Here is a 25772-nt window from a genome sequence, read left to right on the forward strand (position 1 = left end):
CATTACATGGTACAAAACAAGCTAAGACTTTTCCGTAAATCTTAGTATTCGACAAGATACAAGGCCTTAAATTCTACCTAATACTCAGGTTACAAAACCCAAAAATGTCAACTTAAGCTAACCAATTCTCTTATCCCGCTAAAACGTACAAGTCAAATATTAAGCAAATATATCCCTTAGATTTTACAAAAGAACCCTCAGAGTTCAAAAATTCATCATTTACCCCCCAAAAGTACAATGTTAAATTAAAAAATAATAATCTTTATTATTGGAGGTTCCTATTATTTGTGTATGATAGCGGTTTAAGAATCAATTAGGCTCCGAATCTACATTGATATTTGTTTAGGCTTAATTTTTATTTAGATTTGATTTACACTTAGTTTGGGTGCTTTAGCAAGTGTCACCGAAGTTGGCTAAAACTTGATTTCAACAAATAAATTTATATTTTAAGATAATGGGGCTAAATGAGTGATTTTTTTCGAGATGTGTTATGGTTCTTATGATTTGTAGTGAGTTGAGGGGAGGTAGCCTAGTTGCTTTGCATTAAAAACTGAATGAAACAATGTTTGGATCTTGAAATCATGAAATAACCTACAAAATAGAGATAATAGAGGTTAGCGGTGAGGCCAATAGTGTTAATGACCACACTTTAATGCTCAAGTCAGGTTTCTTGGTGATTTAACAGATGTTAAGAGTTTACGAACCTTAGAACCACAACAACGGCAAATATTAAAAGGTTGAAGATGAAGTTTGAGAGAGCAAGAGAGAGATGTCGGATCTCGTTAAAAATTGAATCTGTTGAGCTTAACAGCAGTGTATCTGACAGTCCTTTTCATCATTTTAAGCACCTTGACAAATTTTTATTGATTCTTCCCTCCTCACGTAGGAATATCCTCGTCACTTCTCTTGAATGACAGTTGCTGGCGCTATCAGCACGCTCAAAGGCCAAACTGCAAGTGGCGTTTGTTATTTGGATCTTTATAATGTTGTGCTTATTGCTTGGATAGATTGGTTAGTTCGATGAAGCGGATTTAAGATAGCTGACGTGTCTCTATTTAATTGCTTACCTTTTAGATGAGTTGTGGAATGATAAATTATGAATTCTTCCACCAATTGCTCTCCATCCGTCAAGTGCTTGGTTCCATGGTGATTGCTCTGCGACTGAAAGTCATAATCAAACAGAAACATCAATTGCAAGTGGAAAATACAAAATGGGTTATTGTCCATATAATCAATTCCACACAAGGTCGTCTATTTTTTTGAGCGTTGAGGAAATTGAGGTGGAATGTACGGCCTGCTTCGAGAAGTCGTCTATCAAGTCCCCTTTTGTGACAAGACCCGCCCCGACCTACCTGTCGGATTTGAGGCGAATCGTGCGGATTAATAACTAAAAATTATAACACAAATTTAATTCATGAAAATATGTATATAATATGACATTTCTTTTTTTTTTTTTGAAAGGAAAATAATTTCATTTCAGCTTAAAGAAGAAAACAAGTACAACAAGTAGGGAGGGTATGAACCCAACCAAATAATCGTTTCGAGTTTCTCTAGAGCTAATTTAGCTAAAGAGTGGGCTATTGCATTACAAGATCTATGAGTATATTAGACACAAACTGAGCTAAAGCTCTTCAAAACTCTCTGCACCTCTGAAATGGTCCAGAAGATCTCGGATCTGCAGCCCTGACTATTGTTAATTAACTTAACAACCTCTTGCACATCTGATTCCACAATCAAAGACTCTGTACAGGCATTTCCTGCAAGACGAAGCCCTCATTCGATTGCTTCAGCCTCTGCAATAAACACATCACCATAGAACTTGGAAACTTTGACAGCAGCAGCAATCACATTCCCAGCTTCATCTCGAATTACAGCTCCTAAACCAGCAATTTGCTTCTCCAAATTGGTGGCAGCATCTACATTGACCTTAAAATAGCCTCTTTGGGGAGGCTTCCATGCCTTTAGCTTCGAGGAGCTCTGGATGTCTATATGGGTAGCTGCTGGAAGTTGGGTTCTGCGGAAGGCTTCCAGCACAGCTTCAGCTTTAGAGACTGTCACATGGGGGATGTCGTTTACTCCTTTAAAAATCCAGTTGTTTCGAGCATTCCAAATCATCCATAGAATCGTAACCAAAAGCTCAATGTCATCTTTACTTCTTCTCAACTTCAACTCAATCAACAAGCTTAGCATGTCTTGCTCAACACTATCTTTCAGATCATCCTCAAATCTGGTAATTTTCCAGATTTTCTGCACCACCTTACAGCCCACTAAAGCATGAAAAATGGTTTCCAGCTTCTTGTTACAAAACTGACATAATGGCTCCTGAAGCACCTTTCTTTTCCAGAGATTTTCGGCTGAAGGAAGGAGGTTTTTTGCAGCTCTCCAAGCAAAAATTCTGATTTTCTCAGGCAAGGTAAGCAGCCATATAGCATTCCATTGGTTCTCAGTAGTTGCTGAACTTGTCGGTTTGGCAGGAAATTTCAGATTTAATGCAATCTGATAGCCACTCTTAACCGAATATTGGCCTTTCTTATCGTAATGCCAAATTACTTCGTCCTTCATTGGCCTCCTTGGCAACAGAATTCTAACAATTGCTTCCGCATCTATTTTAGTAAAATGCCTGTGAATCAGCCCTTCATTCCAAGTATGGTCTTCATTTATTAACTCGGCAACTAACGCATCAGCTGGTAAGCTTGGCTTGGAGATCGGTTTGAATGTCAGAGGTCTAGGCAGCCAATTCTCCTTGTGCAGCATAATGCTTTGGCCATTACCAATCCTCCATTTTGAACCCTTGGATATTACTTGCCGGCCCCATAAAATGCTTCTCCAAATAAAGGAGGGGTTAGAGCCAAGTCTTGCATTCATGAAGTCTTTGTGCTGGAAGTATCTCGCCTGCAGAATTTTTGCCACTAGGGAGTCTGGAAATTGCAGGATCCTCCAACCTTGTTTGGCTACCAGCGCTTGGTTAAAACTTGTGAAATCTCTGAACCCCATTCCTCCTCTGCACTTAGCCTGACTTAGCTTGTTCCATCTCGACCAGTGAATAGCTTTTTTATCGTTCCTATATCCCCACCAAAAGTTTGCTATTATTCGCTGGATGTCATCACATATGCCCATGGGAATCTTGAAAACGCTCATTGCATAAGCGGGAATAGCTTGGGTAGCCGCCTTGATCAAAACCTCTTTGCCTCCTGCTGAGAAGAACTTGTGCTGCCAATTGGAAACTTTGTTGTGGATCTTCAGCTTGATATCGTTAAAGAAGCTACTTCTCTTTCTCCCGATCATCGAGGGCAAACCTAAGTATTTTTCATGTCTTGAAACAATATTGAGCTGGAAGATTTCTTTGATTTTTGACGCTTGCCCAGCCGAGATATTGCCATTTAGAAACATTGAAGATTTCTCGAAATTGAACAGCTGGCCTGAGGTTGCAGAGTAGCAGTCGAATATCTTCTTCAGATTTTGGCAATCGGTATCTGAGGCTCTCGTGAAAACCAGGCTATCGTCCGCAAATAAGAGGTGAGAAATTTTAAGCTCATTCCCAAAGAACAGCCCATGAATAAGCCTCTGGTGCTCTGCTTTTGGAGAAGAGAGGAGAAGGCTTCAACACCAATGATAAATAGATACGGGGATAAGGGACAGCCTTGTCTGAGCCCTCTCTACGGTCGAATCACCCTGCTTACAGCACCATTTATAATCACTAAGGATGACACTAAGCTTATACACCTCATGATTAAGCTGACCCAATTCTGCGAGAAACCAAGAGACTTCATCGTTTGCTCCAGAAATACCCATTCCAGCTTATCATATGCTTTGCTCACATCTAGCTTCAAAGCCACCAAGCCATTTTTTCTTCCTTTACAATGCCTTATCTTATGGAGACACTCATATCCTACAATGATATTATCGGTAATCAACCAATTAGGAATAAAAGCACTTTGCATTGGCGAAATAAGATTGGGCAGTACATTTTTAAGCCTATTAGCTATTGCCTTCGCCACAATCCTATAAATGACATTACATAGACTAATAGGTCTAAAATCAGTAACCTTCCTAGGCTTCCCTTTTTTTGAAATTAAAACGATGTAAGTATGGTTGAAAGGGGCAACATCACCTTGCTTGTTAAGGATGTGGAGGCATGTGGAGAGGACTCCTTGCTTGACCCTTTGCCAGTGTTTTTGGAAGAACACTGCTGGCAAGCCATCCGGACCCGGTGCCTTTGTTGGGCACATTTGCGTCAAAGCTTCCACTACTTCTTCGGGTGTGAAGGGCATCTCCAAGGACTCGTTCATCTCAGTAGAAACTCTTCGAGATATCCCTGATAGTGCAGCTGCTATTTGGTCTTGATTAGGCTTGGAGGTAGTGAATAGATTTGTGAAGTATTTGTTGAACTCAAACTCCACTCCTTCAGCATTTTCAATCCAGTTTCCAGCTGCGTTTTCAATCCCCCAGATTCGGTTCTTCTTTTTCCTAGATGATGCCTTGTGATGGAAAAACTTCGTGTTCTTGTCCCCTCCCTTAAGCCAATCTGCCCGAGAACGCTGTTTCCAATAGATTTCATCGTCGGCTAACATGTATTGGATTTGACGTTCCACCTCCTTAATCTTATTCCCCTTGACATACTGAACTCTACTAAGCTTGAGGCTTCGGAGCTGGTTCATTAGCTTCTCCAACTTTTTTTGTCTCCCTCGGAATTCTTCTTTGCTCCACAGAATCAACCTTGCCATGGAATTCTTGGACACTTTTTGAAACATCGATACAGGGTTCACAGCGTTCCAGCAGCCTTGTAAGCTCCACTCTTTCTCAATAATTTCCTTACAAGTATCGTAAGGGCTCCACATATCTTCGTAATGAATCAGGGTGGCACGCCTTTGGTTAAAGTTCATTCCACTGCCTCTTACTTGAACCTCCATCACCACCGGGCAATGGTCCGAGGTCCAAGAGTCAATATTTGTAGCTGCACCATCTGAGAATACGTCTCTCCATGCATTATTACAGACAAACCTATCTAGTCTTTCCTCTACGAAAGCGGGGCCGAACCTTCCATTACTCCACGTATAAGGGTATCCCTTATAACTAATATCTAACAAATCACAATCTCAGAGAGCATCTCTAAAGTCAGTAATTAAGCTTAACTGCCTCTCATTTCCTCCACTTTTTTCATAAGGATGAAGAATTTCATTAAAATCACCGAAGCATAACCAGGGAGAGGAAGATAAACCTGATAACTGTCTCAACAATGTCCAGGTATGCTTTCTCTGTCTCGTGTCTGGATGACCATAAACCCCCGTACATCGAGTAAGCTTCCCATTTTCCATCTCTATCTCGGCATCAATATGATGCTTATTGAACGATTTAATTTGCACCTTTGTTTCTGAATTCCAAAGTAGAGCTAGGCCACCCCCTTTTCCGATGCTACTCACAGCAAAGCAATTTTCATAGTTTAACTTTCTGCTGACCTCATTCATTTGCCTAGTCTTCAACTTAGTTTCACATAGAAAAACAAGATGAGGACCATGCATTTGGAGAATTTTCTTGAGAGCTGGGTACATTCGGGGATTCCCCAAACCCCGAATGTTCCAACTGAGGATTTTCATGGCTTTCGGCGGGGCTGGCGTCCAGCCTCCGCCGATATCTCCTCTAAGCTTGAAGCTGTGAGCTCCATATCCTCTGTTGCTAAAGGCTCCCGGTGCAACTTGGTTGGTTCTGTAAACACAGAAGGTTTTTTCATTTCCGAATGGCTTGGGTCCCCCACTTTAGTCTTTTTTAGTTTCGGGTTTGACCATGCTCCCTCCTGATTTGGCCTTTTATGAGTCCTTAGGCCCGAACTTGCTCCCTCTTCATTTTTTGTGGCACGTGCCTGTCTCTTCCACTTCTTTTTGCTTGACTGTATTTGGGGTATACCCCTCCCAGCATATAATTCCATTTTCTCATTTTTCTCTTAGGCTACATAAGAGCCCAAGGTTTCCTTGTGTCTCTCGGCCCTAACCACTTCCATTTTTCCCCCTCAGCTGAATTTGCCTTTCCCGCGTTAATTCTCACATCTCTAAGGGCTGTTGCATTGCCAGTACTTCCTCCCTGCATTTCGCCATCAACCTGCTCCCTCACCATCCTTTCTGTCACACTCTTCATTAAATGTTATTCACCCACCCACGCCACCTCTCTGGTCCTATCAATCTCTGTAGCTTGACCCGTTTCCCCCTCCCCCAATCCTGGCCCGTTTTTGGCAATTGGGTTCGCTTGCTCTTGCTAGTGTTTTTGGGACTGGTCATGGAATTCTGAACTTGCTGATTTTTCAGCTCTTGCTCCTTCATTCTGCCATCTCTCTTTACTTATGTGTTTCTTTGAGCGTCCCCCGATCATAAGAGCTTTCATCCACACCCCAAATGAGAATTCTTCTTTTGGTTGGCCTTGATACTGGGTACACTCCTTGAATTGATAGCCGATAATACCGCAGCTGAAGCAAAAGTCTGGCAACCGTTCGTACACTACTGGCATTGGAATATCTGACTCGCCTTCTTGTTTTAGGAATAAAATTTTTTTTAATGGCTGTGTAATGTTGATGGAAATCCTAAGCCTTGCATATTCCCCAAAGCAGTCCCCATTCTCGTCTGTTTCAACCTCTTCCACTTTTCCTATCATTCCTCCGAGCTCTTGGAGGAATTCCCTCTCCATACAAGCAATAGGAATGTTGCAGATCTGCACCCAGAAATGGACATGAGAAAAATCTTGCTTTGAAACCTCCCCAATCCTTTTTGGTTCGGTGAGGACAATCAATGCCCTATCGAAATGCCATGCCCCCCCTGACAGCACTCTTCTTTTGTCAGCTTCTTCCGCGAACTTGAACATGAAGATATTATTTCCCAGACTCTCGATCTTAACTTCTTTAAAGGTTTGCCACACCTGTTGTAAAGCAATTTTGAGTCCTTCTCTGTTTACTCCCCTTGAGAGAAGTATTTTCCCCATTAGACAGCCTGCTAACACTTGCCCTCTGTGCTCTTTCATGTTTACTGCCAACGACAATTTACCTTTGTCTTCCTCTCTAATCGTGATTGCTTTACATTTCTGGATTAACTCTTCAGTATCCATGGAGTTATTGCAGGAGAGAGGTTTGATAATAATAATCACCTAACTATCAAACCTGTGTAATAAAACCTTCCCCAGCTCTGTTCTACTCTTTACTGCACTTCAACTAACCAATCTTACGCAGCTAATCTAACTGTAAAATTAAAACCAACAGCACTCACTCTCGGAGTGACCATGTGGGTCATACTGACCCCTCAAAAGGCTTCCATTCATGAGGCTCTATCAGAGAGAGAGAGCTCTCGTGAAAGAAGATTCCCAGGAAATATTATAGACAGTTAATAATAAAAGATAACAAAACGGGACGAGTATAATATGACATTTCTTATAAACACATAACAACCTCTGTGTCTTTTCTGAAACCATATATAAATTCAAAACTTGCATAACTCATGTCTCATTGTACATACTGACATTACAAGTATATTTACATATAAAACATAAGCAACATATACGTGCTCAAAATGCAAGACATGCAGCAATGCGTCTCGTGGCCCAACCTCAATTCATTAGAACTGATATGCACGAAATCCTGCGGAATCCTAGAAGGAAAAGGGGTAAATAGGAAAATAGTGAGCTTGCGGCTCAGTGAGTGGATGTAATTATATATATTAAAATAATAATAATAATGATAATAATATAGTGTACTAGTGCTTCTGCATAATTATGTGACATAACTCCACATTAAATATCATACATCACAAACTGCACCAAATAGTACCTAAGGGAAATAACTCTCAATACTCGCCGGGATCATCATCACACGAGTAGAGCGGGGGAAAACCTCTCAATACCCGGCGTAATTAAACTATCTCGCACGGGTAGAGTAACCTAACTCTCAATACACATGCACAGAGCCTATTGGGAATTGTACACATATGGTGACTGGCAATCACATCTCATGACTCAATCAAACATATAATATGTGTACATATAATCATAACATGATATTAAATCACAATATCAAACGTAAATGATTCACGGAATACATAATAGTAATAATAGTATACACTCACATATCTTGTTTCACTCTAGGGTTCGTTGGTGCTCTTGTAAGTTCATGGATTCTCGAGTCCCTCCTAAAATACAGGGCTCGAAAATTAACTGTTAGAACTTATATTAAAACTTATACATATCATGCAAACTGTAACTTAATTGTTCAAATTTCATAAATCTATTACCCACTGATCCAATGGATATAATTCTAACTATCCAATTCTATTTTTTGTAACTTTTCTTTTCAATTTCTCTCTTCCCCACTCTCGGCTTCTTCCTTTTCCTCCTTTCTTTTCTTTTCTTCTTTTCTTTTTCTTTTCTTTTTCTTCTCTTTTCTCTCAGTTTCTCTTTTTTTCTTCTCTCAACCTTGGTTTGTTTTTGCTCTATTTTGATCTCGGTTACAATTGAATCTATTAACAAGCAGCTCTCGATTTATATAAACATAATCACCGCCTCAAGCAAATGGGAGGAACATGCATGTGCCAAGCAAAGAGGTGAAGCAAGCAGCTTGTATTGCATGCAATGGGCAGGTGGCCACTTATTTTCCTAAACACGTTTAGCTTTTTTTTTTTTTCCAAGAGGTGCATGACATTTTAGGACGAAAATTGGGTAACATTTTCACACCACTATTTTTATGAGCTATCTTTCAAACTTTGCTTTACGAAACAAAAGTGCCCATTGCATTTGGGGAAAGTGACAACGACACTTCCATGAGTTGGGTAAAATGTTCGCAGAATTATCTTTTTTTAAAAAAAAATGATCACATTTGGATGAGTTTACCATTTAACAACAGTGTCCAAATCATGCATCATTAGGTAAATCTAAATTATCACCAGAAAAAAAAAATCTCTATGATCATTTTTAAAAAACTAGAGATCTCTAAAACCATTTCGTGAAACCAGGGGTATTGTCACTTTTCCCATGGACTTCACTAATGAAAAATCTACAAAGATTAGCATACATCCTGAATCCCTTAGACTCTTCTCATCTCTGAAAACTTGAACATCAACAAGCTTCTAACGAATCAAAATTCTAAAGCAAATTCCGTAAGCATGATATCCTACTCCCAGACTTCAATGTTTCCAAATTTTCCTTCGTTTCTCATTGTTCTCGTATCTTTCTTCTTGTGTTTTCAAACTTCAGAAAGCCAAAAGTTCTCGCCTAGGGACTCTTCTCTATCTGTTGACGACAAATCAGACGTGTTAACGACAAAACATTCACTTGTGGATTTTATAGTCCCTATTGAGATGTAATTAGTAATCTAGCATATTGAGTAAGAAGTTTGAAGGGTTCTGTGGTTTGTTTTCTACATGAATTAAAGAGTAGCATTTATGCGTGCAATATGGCTTGGGAAATCTAAAGCATGATTAATGTAATCTCTAGAGTTTGCTAATGCTTATAAATATGAACTCTAGTTGTACTAAAAAATAATAGAGGAGAATTAAGTAAGGGATCAAAAGTTTTTCAACAACAAACTCTGTTCTTAAATAAAATTTTTTCTACACTTTTGCTTGCACACAACAAATTTGGTATTAGAGCTTTTCCAAAATACCCTCTAAATGGCATCAAATACCTTGCTCACATTATTTTCATATACTCCCAGTCAAGTTCTAATATTTTGAAGGAGTACATTTTGAATATTGGAGTAGTCAAATGGAAATTTTTTTTCTTTCTCAAAATTTATGAAACATTGTTGAAGATGGATATACTGAACCACCAGAATCCGGGAGTTCTTAAGATTGGACTTGAGCACATCAACAACAGTACAAAGAAAACATACAGAGAAATGCCACAACACTTTTGATATATCCACCAAGGTGTTAGTAAACCAATTTTTCCCAGAATATTTAATGTCAAAAAGGCTAAAATGCTTGGGAAATTCTGAAAGAAGAATTTCAATGTTCTGAAAAGGTAGTCACCATCAAGTTGCAGACTTTGTGGAAAGAGTTTGATAATTTATCAACAAAAGATTGTGAAGGAGATCAAGATTTTTGTAGCAGAGTAACTGAGATTGCGTAACACCTCAGCCCGACCTCTGAGAGTAAATCTAACTGCAACTCACATGTAGACTTAAATAACTCTTTACAATCGATAATAATTCAAGCTTCAATTATAAAAGACAATGGATTAATTTAAGAATTTGGCTAATTTGGCCAAATCATCTACCATCCTCAATTGAACTCCTTCTTCTCACTCATCACGAATTGGCCCTGACTTCTAGAAACTGAATCACAATAAATTATAATGAGTACAAAACTCAATAAGTAAACTAGTTTTTCTTATACTAAAATACACACATGCTTATACATAATGCAAATGGATGATATACCATGATTTTTTCAAAATACTTGAAACAAGTTCATAAAAATCTATTTATGTCGTTTTCAAACTTTCACACTTTCTTTCAACAAAATACATATCCTGCAATGTGGCACTTTGCACCATGCGTGACACTTCGTGGCACGTCGGCTCTCGAGAGGTGGCTTCACATTTTTTTTCAATAAAATACATATCCTGTAATGTGGCACTTTGCACCATGCATGGCACTTGCGGCACGTCGGCTCTCGAGAGGTAGCCCCCACACAATCTCAAGAGGTGGCCCCCACGCAACTTCAAGAGGTGGCCCCTAATGCAAAATCTCATAAAACAGAAATTTCATTTGTTAAAATCTACTTTCTCAATCATAGAAAACTTAATACATTTTCATGCTTATGCCAATGAAATTTCACACATACATATGCCCATATACATAATCACAATCAATACATAATAATACATCACATAAGCACATGGGCATAGACATATAAATTCATATCCGTACATATCAAAACTAGGCTTTTCAGACAAGTCAAATATATATATTGTTTATTGTGATTCAATTAAAAGTCTAGTTTACTTACTCCTTGGCATCATGTAACAAAATGCGTACTGATATCATCAATCTAAAAATCATCAATAGAATCCTCATAAGATAAAATCAAGTCCTAATTATAAATTCTAATTTTCTCAAATATCTCATTTTAAACAGCTCCTAAATTCAACCTCAAGTGTCTTCAATGTTCGGGCCTCAAAACATAATAGTCCAGATTCTCCAATTTTCTACAAAATCTTAGGTTTCTACTTCTATTGCAAATATCTAATCATGCTTCTCCATAACAAATTAATGAAAACCAAGAATTAAAACTTGCCTCTAATCTTCTCTCAACAATATCCAATTCAAAAGACGCAACTTGATCTCATGTGTTACTCATGGCAGAACCAAGAAGAAGACTTTCTTCTTCTCTTTTTTTCCTTTTCTTTTCTCTCTTTTCTATCCATTTTTTTCTCCTCTCTGTCGTTTTTTTTCCTTATCTTGGTTGATCTTTCTATTTCTCTTTCTCTCTCTCTCATAATGAGAAAGACATCTTATTCTTTCTATACTAGGGTAAAAAGATTATTAAAAAGCTAAAAATATTTAAATACCCTTAGGAGAATTGGGGTATCACAGATTGTAAACCATATTAAAGGTTGTAGAGACACCATTGAAGATAAGAAGATGAATGAAAAGGTGCTGAGATGTCTTCCTTCAAAGTTTGATCATGAGCAGTAGTCATTGAAAAATCAAGGGATCTATCCAATATGATTTTTTTAGATTTATCAAGACCATTATGGTCTCATGAGTAAAGAATCAATTGACCTTCAAGTCAGCCTACGAAGCAAGCTTTTTAATCCAAGACTAATAATTCAGATCAAAATAGAAGCAGCAAGAAAGACCAGAAGAATATAGGCTCATCTCAAAGAAATGGACAACTTGGCAAAGGGAAAAGAGAACAAAACTGCAACCGCTATAAGTGGAAAAATGATAAACAGATTTCATAGAAAAATTTTGATTCTTAGTGCATTATTTATAACCAGTGTAATCATTAATCAAAAGATTACTGTTATAAATGACCAAGGTATTGCATTCCTAACCATTCTCAGGGGGATTGTTGGTATCAAAATAAAAAGGCAAAAATGAGGCAAATTTTACAAATGAAGGTAATGGAGATTACTTGTTTTATTCAAGTAAAGATTCTGAACGTGAACCAAAAAATTTGTGGTACTTGGATAGTGGCTGCAGTAACCACATGACTGGGGAACGTGAGATTTTCATCAACTTTGACCAAAGTTTTAATTTGCAAGTGAAGCTTGGAGATGGAAAGATGTAAAAAGTTGTAGGAAAAGGCACTATTGTTGTCCATACAAAGGGAGGTAACAAAAAGCTCATTTTTTATGTTCTTTATATTCCAAATTTAACTCAAAACCTCTAGAGTGTGGGGCAGCTAACCCAAAAGGGTTTTTCAAATTTATTTTGATGTTGAAAAATGCAAAATTATTGGTAAAATTAATAATCGAATAGTGGCCGTTGTTGAAATGTCAAAAAATAAGGTTTTTCCTCTTGTTATGCCACTTGATAAGAATGTTGCTCTCAAAACTGAAAAATTAGATTTGTCAAATTTACAACATCTCATATATGGCCATTTAAACTGTAAAGGGCTGAATTTGCTTGAGCAAAAGAACATGGTGATTAGCTTACCTGATGTTGGAAGACATGAAAAAGTTTGTGAGGGCTATATATATGGAAAATGTAGAGGCTTCTATTTCCTAAAACTTCATGGACAGCCAAGGTTTCATTAGAGTTAGTGCATGCTGATATTTGTGGTCCTACAAGGACTCTCTCTCTCAATAACAGGAGATATTTGATTTTTTTTTTATGGTTATACAAGGATGATGTGGATTTATTTTTTGAATGAAAAATCAGAAGCTTTCTCAATTTTTCTCCAATTTAAAGCTGTTATAGAAAGGCAAACTGGATACAAAATGAAGATCTTGAGAACTGATCGTGGTGGTGAATTTATCTACACTTCATTCATGAATTATTGCTAGGATAATGGGATTCAAATGCCATTTACTATCAGTCGAAGTCCACAGTAAAACGAGGTGGCAAAATGGAAGAATCATATGATTGTAGATATAGTGAGAAGCATGTTAAAGGTAAAGGCATTCCTAGCAACTTATGGGCAGAAACATATCATACAGTTGTGTATATTCTCAACCGGTCTCCTACAAAAGCTATCAAAGACAAAACTCCATTTGAAGCTTGGCACAATTGAAAGCCAACTATTGATCATCTGAAGATTTTTTTGGAGTATTGCTTATGCACTTATTCCAGCTTAGAACAAGGAGAAGTTTGATGAAAAATGTGAAAATGATTTATTTATTGGCTACTATGATGACACTTAAAAGGTATCGGTTGTTGAATCCTACAACAAATAAGTTTGTTATCTCAAGAGATGTTGTATTTGATTAGGCATCAGCTTGGCGGTAGGAAAAAGATCAATCTCAAGCATCTAGCTTTTTTGAAGCTCCTGCATCTCCGCCAAATTCATCACAACAAAATAATTTGGAACAAAATTCTCCAAATTCAGTAGCAGAGAGTTCTTTAAATGATGAGAGCCCTCCAAGGAAGATAAAGTCATTGAGAGAAATTTATAAGTCATGTGAACTTGCTTTATTTCTTATGAGCCTCAAGACTTTGAAGAGGCTTTAAGAAATGAAGATTAGGTCAATGCAATGAATGAAGAAATGGCCACCATTGTGAAAAATAAACTTAGGAGCTGGTTAATTTGCCACATGGAAAAGAAACAATTGGACTAAAATGGATCTTCAAAATCAAGTATAATAAAGATGGTTCAATTTAAAAATACAAGGCGACTATTCCAACTACCCTTGCCTTAGCAACCCAAATGGAATTGAATGTATTTTAGCTGGATGTAAAATATGCATTTTTTAAGGGTGAAATAGAAGAAGAGGTCTATGTTGAGCAGCCTAAGGGATATGAAGTAAAAGGTGAAGAAAACAAAGTTTATCGACTTCGAAAAGCCTTGTATGGCTTGAAGCAGGCCCTTCAAGCATAGAATGGCAGAATTGATAAATACTTCATTAAAAATGGATTTGACAAAAGCTCAAGTGAACCTTCTCTTTATGTCAAAACGAAAGGTACTAATTTTCTTATTGCTTGCATATATATGTTGATGATCTAATTTATTGTGGCACTAATATGAAATTAGTGGAAGAGTTTAAAAAAGGCAAGTTGGATGAATTTGAGATGACAGATTTGGGCTTAATGAAATATTTTCTAGGCATTCAAGTGAAGTAAGCAAAGGAAAAATCTTTTGTTGTCAAGAAAACTACATAGAAGATTTGTTAAAGAAATTCCACATGTTCAAATGCAAACCAACACTTACTTTTATAGGTTTGAACGAAAAATTAAAGCATGATGAAAAAGAAGAAAAGTTAAATGCAAAAATCTATAGAAGCTTAGTTGGTTTGTTGATTTATCTCACCAACTCAAGAGCTGATATTGTGCACTCAGTTAGTGTTCTTTCCTGATCATGAATGATCCGAGGAAGTCCCATTATATTATAGCAAAAGAATCTTACAGTATCTTCAAGGAATAAAAAAGTAGGGGATTATGTATGAAAAAGAAGACAATTGCAAGCTTATTGGTTTTACTGATAGTGACTAGGTTGGTTCCCTTAATGACAAAAAAAGCACATCAAGATATTTATTTGTTTTGGAATAAATGTTATTGCATTGAGTTCAAGGAAGCAAAAGTCAGTACCTTTATCCTCAGCCAAGGCAGAGTGCATTGTAGCAACTGAATCATCTTGTGAAGCTGTTTAACTTAGAAGAATTCTCAAGGATTTGCAGTTTGATCAAGAAGCCGCAACAACAATTTATTGTGACAACATGTCAGCCATTGTTATGGCAAAGAACCATATTTTTCATGCTAAGTCTAAGCACATTGAGCTGTATTATCACTACATTCGTGACTTAGTAAGCAAAAGAAAAGTTAACATGGAGTTCATTAGCACTAATGAGCAACCAGCAGATTTTCTGACCAAAGCAATTATCATTGAGAAGTTTGAAAATTTCAAGAAGCAATTGAAGATTACTAATTACGAAGGGGTGCTGAGATGTAATTAGTAATCTAGAAAATTAAGCAAAAAGTTTGAAGGTTATGTGGTTTGTTTTCTACATGAATTAAAGAGTAGCATTTATGCTTGCAATATGGCTTGGGAAATCTAAAGCATGATTAATGTAATCTCTAAAGTTTGGTAATGCTTATAAATATGAACTCTAGTTGTACTTAAAAATAATAGAGGAGAATTAAGCAATGAATCAAAAGTTTTTCAACAACAAACTCTGTTCTTAAATAAAATTTATTCTACACTTCCACTTGCACCGAACTTGCACCGAACAGTCTTGGTGAAAATGCTTATATATCTCAATTTGGTTTACAAACTTTAAAGAAAGAATTGTTGTTCAGACAGCTAATCGTGACAGACAGATCATTGGTCAAGGTTTTAGGGCTTCTCTGAGGTGAAATAGCGCCATGGTCATAATTGACATTAATGGCAAAGTGATTTGGATGACTAGCACAACCTCAAATGGTGCTGATAGAGTAGAGCTTTTGGATACTAGACATCTTGTCCTAAAGGACATGCATGGTAAGATTCTATAGCAAAGCTTTGATTTTCTTACTAATACATTCCTTCCTGATCAATTGTTTACAAAGACCACCAACTTGATATCTGGAATAGGTAATGGAACGTATAGATATTGGTATTTTACTTTATATTTTGATAATGATAATGATAATGTATTGAGGTTTCAAGTGTTGGGGAAAAATCAGGTTTTTAAAATTTTTATAAAACCTTTTAAGGACCGCTCTCATATAATATATAGGAATACGTAATTCAGAAATCGTACCTTGAAAATCTGAGTTGGCTTTTTCCGCTGAAGTGATTTAGGCTCCTAGATCACGATCCGCCACCACCACTCCTGTTAGATCACGATCCGTCACCACCACGCTTGTTAGATCACGAACTGTCTCCAATGATCTTCCAGGTTATGACTCAGGTTCGATCTGCACTTGACGTGTGGGCGTCTTTATCACTACCAAAGCAACTAGCACGAGAAAATTTTTCTCTCAACAATGGAGAGAAAAATCTTTTTCTCTGATCTGTATAAAAAGTGGCTTCTCTACCTTTCTTTAGGGAAAAATAAGCCTTATATATCTCCCTTTAGTGAAAACCCTAGGCTCCAAATAATGCCCTAAATAAAACTCACGTTTATTTACTTTTTCAATAGGGGACCCACCTTGTAAAATAACATAAGGCCCATTATACAAAAGCTAATTAAATGGAGTCTCCCACTAAATGATATATTTAGGCTTTTGACCCAAATCGCTAGTTATCTTACTTATTAGTCCAGTAGTGGTGCAGTCAATTAAATGAGCTAACCCGGGGATCATTTGGGAACATACAATAGTGGCTACAATAATTAGGCATGTAATTAAACTAGCCCAATTATTTAATTCCAAATCTACTCCACTAAAAGATTGGAACTGACTTCTATAATTGTATGCTCGAATAATAATTCGTCCCAAGCCACATTGATTTCTTTACTGCACAATCCTTTGTACCACATCGTTAATTAAATTGATATCTCAACTGTCCAATCAATTTAATAACATCTTATTCCTTGATCCTTACTTGTTTTCTCTAATGATCATTTTCAACATACTAAATATGTTGACACACTCTGGCCAGAGAATTCTATGATCAAGTGCCGAAAACCCATCAAGAGATGTGTTGTACAAATTCTATATTGTTAATCCATAACTCCAATACTCATAATTGCTCCCACCAAGATACCGGGTAATCTTGACCACAAGAATGTGTCGTGCCCATTGGTAACTCAAATGGAATAACAATTACAATCATGAAATCATAATTAACTCAAGATTAAGATTACAGTAAAATCAACGCCTATGAGATTTAATAAGTCTGACAGTTATTACAAAGTTAATTAAATCTCATATGTGATCCTGTTCAATGTAGTCGTACTACATTAATAAATTCATACATGATTAAGACAAATCATTCAATGAATTTATTACAGTCTATACCTAAATAAAGTGCCCAACTTTATTTATCAACTGCGAACTAAATTTATTTAATCATAAGATAACTTGTATTTATGTCTTCTGTGAATCCACATGGTGATCACATAAATACATATAATATGATTAAATGGACTTTAATACAAATATTAATGCAATTAATATATTTGAATAAAATACCTCATTTATTTTATTAATCAGAAAAATTGTTTATTACAATTAAATAAACACATATGCTTTTAAAGAGCATATTTTCCCAACATCAAGTGTGTATTGGCTTGATCCTGACTTCAATGTTTTTCAAATTAGAAGAACAAAGTATATAACACTAGTTGAATAGCTGTTATAGATAACATAGGCAGTTTCTCATCAAGTTACGAATTCAAATTCAGTGCTATAGGCATGGGTTTTAGGATCAAAAGAAGATTAACAATGGATTGCGACAGAAATCTCAGGCTTTATAGTCTTAAAGAGGTGACGAGATTATGGATGATTTCTCGGCAAGCTCGTATGCAGCCTAGTAAAGTACATGGTGTCTGTGGTAAATATGGGATTCTTTACACAACAGTGCTGAAGTGTTCATGCCCACCGGCGTATAAGGCAACTGAGCTAGTTGATTGGAGTAATAGTTGTAAGCCTAGGTTTAATAGAACATTTTCTTAAAGCTTGATGGAAGTTAAATTCGTAAAGGTTCCACAAATAGATTTCTATGGTTTTGACCTCAACTACAGTTAGTCTATATCAAAAGAGACTTGTATGAAATTGTGCTTGGATGACTATCAGTGTTCAAGGTTTAGCTATAGGCTAATAGGTCTAGGGCTTTGTTTCATAAAACGTGCACCTTTTAATGGCTTCAGGGCTCGAAATTTTCCAAGGCATCACCGTTGATGCAGAAATCTGGTTAAGCTCGTTATCAAGTCCAGGTGACCACATCAATACTTGAATTTGTTTTTATGGGAGACGATACTGTTTGCACTTGTGTTCTTTGAGTAGATGTTAACAACCATGAACATTCCACACTGATCTCACTTGCAATCAAAAATAACAATTAGGGGGCACCGGATATTTTCGGGCGAAAATCCTCCAACGCTCAAGTCAATCATTGAGTTTCTGGGAAAAACTTGTTTGACAAATTTACGTGGCTTAATTTTAACTGCTATAAGTAACGTTTTTTATTTTCCTCCTAGAAAGAAATGAACTCAAGGAAAGAAATTCTGAAATCAGAGAGACAGAGTTTTCCTTTATAGAAATAAGTGTGCCTTAGTTTGGATTTTACAGGGCTTTTATAAGCAACTGAATATGTCGCACCACCATTAATTCTTGGATGTTAGTGGGTTGGTTGAATGTGTCAATTAAGTAATGGGTAAGTGCGCCAGTTACAAGACAGTTGGGCGGGTTGATCTGGTAACTATTTGGGTGTAGGCATCATGCCTGGATTTTCTAAGACAATTCGCTGGCCGACCTTTGACCAAGTCTTTGAATCGACCTAATTGTGGCTTCTCCTCGTGGGTTCTTTGACCGTCCCCATGCACACGACCAGTTGACTACATCCTCGAGATGCCACTTCCCTTGATAATTGCTTTTAGAACGAGGAGGCCACGTTCTGCTGAGGTGTATATCGGGTCGTGGTGTTTTAACCACCCAAACACTAATCCCGCAATTTCTACTGTTAGGAGTAAAGCGAGAGAAAACTAGAAACGAAAAATGTGTTCTGCTAGTTATAGCGACCTGGCTGGTCAAGGTTGTTAATATCCGCAAGACTAGAAAATGTACTCAAAGGTTACCTAATCGTTTCTGGTCGTTAGAGGTGGCAAAAATACCCGCCCGGTCCGGACCCGGACCGTACCCGGGTGTTGCGGGCCGGGTATGAAGCCGGGTCGGTCTTGGGCATCACTTGATAAACCCGGAACCCGGATTTTATTAAAAAAAATTATAAAATATATATTATTTTAAATATTTTATATTTATTTGACTTATTTATTATACATATATAAAGTTTTAAATACTTAAAGTTTATATTTTCATATTAAATTTTATTGAAATAAATTTAAAACTTATAAAATTATCAAAAAATAAAAAATATATACACATAAAATATTAAAAAATATAAAATCTGGGTACCCGGATTAAAACCCGGCCCGGACCCAGACCCGGACCAGTTGCATCCGGACAGGGTCCGGTCATGGCAATACCCAGACCCGGCCCGGGGTTTTGCCTCTACTGGTCGTTTCTGGCCATAAAAATAAGATACGACCAGAAGCGAATATTTCTGTTTTCAAACCATCTCCACTGACTTGACCCCCTGCCACCTCACTTTAAATGTGAGTGACGTGGCTTATTTTAAGCTAAGCATTTGAACTTTAAAATGGCGGTTTTTGCATTCTCGAGACGTGTCTCTTTAGCTGACGTGCCCGTTACTCGCAGCGTCTTATTCTCTCTCATTAAGTCCCTAATTCCTTTTCCTTTTCCTTTTCTTTCCCACTCTCCTAAATCGCCCTTTCTTTACCTCTCGTAAAAAGTAAGAAATTTCTCTCCTATCGTCACTACTGCGATTACTACTTCACCAATTACAAGTCGCCCCAGGTACTGCTTCCTGAACCCATCACTGATTGTTGTTGCTTAGATTTTGCATGGTTGTTTTTGTTTGGATTTCTGGTTTTTTGTTTCTACGATGTCTAAGGCTAAAGAAAAAATAGTAGAAGTTGATTGTGGGGATAAGTTGAGTTTCTTGCCCGATATGCTCAGAGGACCAATTTTTAATCCTTAGATTCCCTTAGAGAATATAGGCACATCTAGTATCAGAAAAGACCCAAGGAGAATGACCGTCGAGGTTTCTTCCTCATCTAGTGAGAGCAAATCAAATAGGATTAGTAACGAGGGGGTATCGAGCTCTGATGGAACTTTTAGTTTAGGTAGAACAGAGAACATCAATGATGAGGGTAGTAGCAAGGAGGATGCCCCCGAGGAGATCAAACCAGCTAAGAAAGAAAAGTTAGCCATAGAGCTGAAGTCGAGTCCTACCCATAGATTATGTGAGATGTAGCCCCACCCAGAAAGACTTGGATAAGCTAAGAGAGGTTTGCAACATTCTTGATGATATCCATCTAACAATTCCTGGTGAAGGAGACACCCCTAGCCGTCCCCCTAAAGAATGTGTGACTTTATATTTAGTGTGTTTTAGGCTGAGTGTTAGGCTACCCCTTCAGCCTTATTTTATTAAGGTGTTGGGTAGAATATATTTAGCTCATGGCCAACTCAACTCAAATGGATGGAGGGTGCTTTCTGGTCTATTCGTGTTTGTGGAGGAGATGTGAGCTGAGTGAACCCACTGTTGATGAGATAGATAATTTATATCAGCTGAGGAATAGTCCAAAGGACGCAGCCTGGTATTACTTCATGTCAAGCTCCAAGAAGAGAAAACCTATTACAAACATTCCAACCTCATGTGGCAATTGGAAAACCATATATCTAAAATTGCTCGTGACTAAGGCTGCTAACTTTAGTCCAGCCAAGTTGTCTTAGAGGGGCAATAATAGTTCTCAATTCTCTCGGACTCAATGAACAAAAGGTTACATAGCTCCAGAGTGGGCCTCAGATATTCCCATCATTGCCAAAGTTGATGTGTACAGTAATGGAGTTGTGGTTCTTGCGATGGTGAAAGAATTCAGCTTTCAAACTGGGTGGTAAGAGGATGGTGAAGGGCAGGAAGCAGAGTTGAAAAGATTTGTCATGGAAGTGAAAAAGAAAATTCTATATGGAGAGGAAGCATGGATAGAGGAAATAGTGGATCCAAGATTGAAAGGAAATTTTAACATGAACCAGGCTGCAACTTTGATTGGAATTGGGATATCCATGTGGAAGAAGATCGAAGCAAAAGACCAACAATGAATTCAGTAGTCCATTTTAGAATGTGAAACTGAGTTTGAAATTCACATTACAGACGATCACAATTCCATCTGAGCTTTTTTTTTTTTTTTTTGGTGCCTTCACGACAAGAACAATTTAAATATGTAAAATCAACTGATGGCATTTCTACAAGTGATATAAGAATTAATAATAGAATGGTTAATATTTGCCTTCACTAATATTTTAGAATGAAACAATTTTCATTTGATTATATGATGAAATATCATCAATAGAAGAGAAACATGTACTTATTTCAAATAGATATGGAAGAAACCTGGGAACTACTGTCCAAAGAAATGCGAAATCCAAAAGAAAAAGGAAAAACAACGAAAGAAAAGGAGACGGAATCAAAATCAATGTTTTTTGGCTATTTGGAGTCCCCGTGAACATAAAGTTATTAGCATTTCATCCAATCAAAGGAATAAATATCTGATAACAAATAAGGTTTCAAGTCTACTTGTAGTTTTGTTTTGATTGGCAAGGAATACCACTTCCCAGTGAAGGAGGATTAGGTAGAGATAAATTGACCATCGACAGTCAGAAAACTTCAAACAACACAATGGCATCTGCCAAGAAGAATTTAAAAAATAGGTAGTCGACAAATAAGTATACTAGAATATTAAATTCATACTCGATAAATTGACAATTTCGATTAAATAATAGTTTTTGTCCTTCCCAACTTCGGGTGACTGATAAATTAATAATTCGATAAATTTATTAAATAATTATTTTTTAAAAACATCTTATTTCTTATATTGGCATAATGTTTTTAATATTTCATCTATCAATATTGTTTTCTTTACACCTTTTAGATGAGAAGCTATTACTGTGTAAATAACAGAGAGATTGACATAATATATAATCGTGATCAAACCACATAATCTACTAAAGGATTATCAAGTAATTGATTCACTTAATTAGGATGAAATCGTAATCGTGTCATATATCTTGGCAGAATCAATCACCGACCCATGTGGATAGACATGTATAATTGATGCATTAGCATTGCATTATTGATACACAGAGTCATAGCAAAAGGCTCTTGAAGATTTAAACAGTTGTTTCATAAATAAGTTGGTTAATAGTGGTCAATCAATCACCGACCCCATGTTTTCGAATCAAATTATAAATAAAATGAAGCCTCCAATTCTGAATAGAGGGAACAAAACAGGAAAGTAGATGGGGTCCATTTTTTTCATTGAATGCCAAAGCCAGTTGCAACTTGCAAGAATTATGGGCTAAAAATGATAATGCAATAGCCACTTGCTATTTGGTCAGAAAATAAAATTTCGTCTGCATATATTTCAACACTTGGACACAAGACAAGCACTCTCATTTTCCTTTACCGAACTTCAGAAACCAGAAACATTAGCCTGGATCTATTATATCTCTTCCAGAATCCAAAAATGGGATTTCCTTGTTTGTTCGTTCTGCTGATACTTGCACCAACTGTGGCATGGTCTCAAGCATGGTCTCAGGGGATACCGAGATTAACCCGTGGAAACTCCTTGGCTGTTGAAAAAGAGAATGATTTCCTGGTTTCACCAAATGGTACATTCTCTAGTGGATTTTACAAGGTTGGCACGAATGCATACTGTTACTCAATCTGGTTCACAAACTCTGTCAACAGAACTGTGGTTTGGATGGCCAACAGAGACCGGCCAGTTAATGGAAAACGTTCCAAGCTAACCCTTCAAAGAAATGGAAACCTGGCCTTGACTGATAAAGATAGTTCTGTCGTTTGGTCAACCAACACATTCACAGATGAAGGTGTCCAAGCACAGCTTCTTGAAACGGGAAATTTAGTATTGGTCAATGAAGCCAATACAACCATCTGGAAGAGTTTTGATTCCCCTACAGATACACTGCTTCCATCTCAGCTGCTTACCAAGAATACAACCTTGGTCTCCATGAGAAGTCCAGGTACATACTTATCAGGATTCTATAACTTGAAATTTGATGACAATAACATTTTGGATCTCATCTTTAATGGTCCTTTAATATCAAGTATCTACTGGCCAAACTCAGCGTTTACAGTATTTTTAAATGGAAGAACGCCTTACAATAGCTCTAGACGAGCATATGTAAATGCTAGTGGACTGTTTAGATCAAGTGATACGTTCAAATTCAATGCATCCGACTATGGAGTTGGTCCAAAAAGGAGATTAACATTAGATTACGATGGAATCCTGAGATTATATAGCTTCGATGAGCCAACCAGGCTATGGAAAATCTCATGGTTGCCTGCTGGCTTAGATAATTGCACGGTTCATGGATTGTGCGGTCCAAATGGTATATGTGTTAACCGCCCACGGCAAAAAACTTGCATTTGCCCTAATGGTTTCAGAAGAAATGATCCTTCAGATTGGATCAAGGGCTGCTCTCCTCTGTTTAATCTGTCTTGTGATCGAAATGAATTGGACTTCATGGAGCTTCCTAACACAGATTACTATGGATATGACTTAGTCACCTATGGCATTGGCATTTCCTTACAAGAATGCAGGAATCGATGTCTAAGTGATTGCAAATGCAAGGGATTTGGATATTCAACAGATGGACAAGGAGAATGTTTTCCTAAAGGCAATCTCCTGAATGGTCACAATATGCCCGGTAAATATGTCAGTATGCATATCAAGATTCCCAGAGGAAAAATTAACTCTTCCGCAGAACTCGAAATGGCAAGGATAAATTATTTGAACTGCTCAGCAGCAGCAGTCGTTCTTGGAGGTGATAATGCTAATGGAGAAAAACCCACTAAGAATCGGTACATGAAGTATTTAATTTCACTTGCGGGCTCGTTTGCAGTCATTGAAACGGTCTTCATTTCTTTAGGATGGTGGTATGTTTTCAGAAGGCACGTTCATGAGGAATTGGCCAATCTGGGTTGCATCGTACTTGCCTTGGGCTTCAAACGGTTCACTTATGCAGAGCTCAAAAGGGCGACAAGGAACTTCAAACAAGAGGTTGGAAAGGGTGGTTTCGGGAGCGTTTTCAGGGGGGTCCTTGACGACGAAAGAGTTGTTGCTGTTAAGAGACTAGAAGGCGTCTTGCAAGGAGATGCAGAATTTTGGGCAGAGGTTAGCATCATTGGGAGGATCAATCACAGGAATTTGGTCAAACTGCAGGGGTTCTGCGCTGAGAATGAGCACAAGCTGTTAGTCTACGAGTATGTTGAGAATGGTTCATTGGATAAACTATTGTTCAATGATCCAGGCACAGCCAGCATATTACAATGGGATCAAAGATACAACATTGCGGTAGGAACAGCAAAGGGCTTGTCGTATTTACATGAAGAATGTTTAGAGTGGGTTCTGCACTGTGATGTGAAGCCTCAAAACATACTACTGGATGATCAGTTTGAACCAAAAGTGGCAGATTTTGGTCTATCAAAGCTATTCAAGGAAAGGCATGACACAAAGTTTTCGCGAGTGCGTGGAACGAGGGGATACTTGGCTCCTGAGTGGATGATGAACCTGAAGATTGATGCAAAAGCAGATGTTTACAGCTACGGCATTGTTCTGTTGGAGCTACTGACTGGGAAAAGCGCTTCTGACTATCTTTCAGCTTCTGTTTCGGATAGTAGTTACTGCAACCATTTGGTGCAATGGGTGGCTAAGCAGATGGAACAAGAAGGATTAGAGAAAATAATTGATCCAAGATTGAACGATGTGTACGACAGGGAGAAGCTTGACAGAATGGTGAAAGTTGCTCTCCTTTGCGTTGCAGAAAATCGTGATACAAGGCCTCCAATGAGCAAAGTGGTGAAGCTTCTCACAGCACATGATCATGAATCAAGCCAAGATGAGAGCATTAGTGATTGATGAGTAATTTCAATGTATTAGTAATTGGACTCCTGAACTTTTTACCCTCATTACACTTTACTGTACTGCTTGTTTATTGGATTATTAATGTATGAAACTCGAGCATGAAACGACTTTGCGGCTTATACTCTTCTTTTCTTTTCTTTTTTTCTTTTTTCACTCATTCAAATGAGAAAATACAAACCAACACCTTACTCACGTGTTAGAAATTGACACCATCAACTTGTCAATATAATAGCTATTATGGTCAAAAAAGCATTAACTGGACATGTCGACAATAATATTAAAAAATAATTTGACCATCACAACTATGAAAAAGATTTTTTTAAAAAAAAAAAAAGCAATTCGAGGACCATGGTTGTGGACCTTTTGTTGTCTTGCTGTCGAGTTGGGGCTGACCTTTTTTACTCAAAGAAAGTCCACTGTCACTGGCGTTCGCCGTTCGGGGCTACAATAAGCAACGCGCAGAATTCTCACTTGTCCGTTTGCACATGGTGCGCAATTTAGCAGAACCCTACAGATGTCCGCACGTGCGACGACAAGACAACAATGTCAAGTGAAAACAAATGTAAAAACAGCAAAACATAGTAAACATGGAAGTAGCGCCACAACAGAACACAACACTTGATACTTCGTAACAGGTTAACAACTCCCCTCACGCTCACTCTCACTCTCACAGAAGCTCGAAAGCCAGAGAAACCCAAACGCTAACATCTGTCTCTTTATTTAGGGCGAATCACTTGCGCTCTGAGTCGCTGCGCCGCCTCCATTTTAAACCCTAAAATAAAAATAAAAAATAAAAAAAGAGAATCATTTCCAGCAATCAAACAAAAAACAGCCTCAGTTCACTCAAAGTCCACTTTAAAAAAGAAAAAAAGTTTATTTTTCATTTTTTATTAGATTTCTGTTTATTGTGTCGTAGGGAAAAATTGAATCTTTATTCGTCAACTTGCTTTTTCTCTGAGTTCAAATATGGAGAA

At 37.5% G+C, this 25772-nt stretch overlaps 3 protein-coding genes and 1 pseudogene across 3 annotated transcripts; 2 read left to right on the forward strand and 2 right to left on the reverse strand.

Annotated features, from left to right (window-relative positions):
* Positions 1 to 1773: 1773 nt before the first annotated feature.
* Positions 1774 to 5594, reverse strand: LOC112097373. The gene is made up of 3 exons (XM_024182575.1): positions 5219 to 5594; positions 3724 to 5080; positions 1774 to 3598 (listed from the first exon to the last, which is right to left on the reverse strand). The coding sequence occupies exons 1-3, from the start codon at positions 5592 to 5594 to the stop codon at positions 1774 to 1776; spliced, it is 3558 nt and encodes a 1185-aa protein (XP_024038343.1).
* A 652-nt stretch (positions 5595 to 6246) lies between these two features.
* Positions 6247 to 7086, reverse strand: LOC112097374. The gene has a single exon (XM_024182576.1). The coding sequence runs from the start codon at positions 7084 to 7086 to the stop codon at positions 6247 to 6249; it is 840 nt and encodes a 279-aa protein (XP_024038344.1).
* A 1990-nt stretch (positions 7087 to 9076) lies between these two features.
* On the forward strand, positions 9077 to 17953 carry LOC112097375 (annotated as a pseudogene).
* A 4310-nt stretch (positions 17954 to 22263) lies between these two features.
* On the forward strand, positions 22264 to 24917 carry LOC18038112 (putative receptor protein kinase ZmPK1). Its single transcript, XM_006429144.2, has one exon. It carries the CDS (start codon positions 22378 to 22380, stop codon positions 24790 to 24792), a length of 2415 nt encoding a protein of 804 aa, XP_006429207.1. The 5' UTR covers positions 22264 to 22377; the 3' UTR covers positions 24793 to 24917.
* The last annotated feature ends 855 nt before the right edge of the window (positions 24918 to 25772 follow it).

This window comes from Citrus clementina, unplaced genomic scaffold (assembly GCF_000493195.1).
Source record: "Citrus clementina cultivar Clemenules unplaced genomic scaffold, Citrus_clementina_v1.0 scaffold_6, whole genome shotgun sequence".
In the NCBI taxonomy this organism is placed as follows: domain Eukaryota; kingdom Viridiplantae; phylum Streptophyta; class Magnoliopsida; order Sapindales; family Rutaceae; genus Citrus; species Citrus x clementina.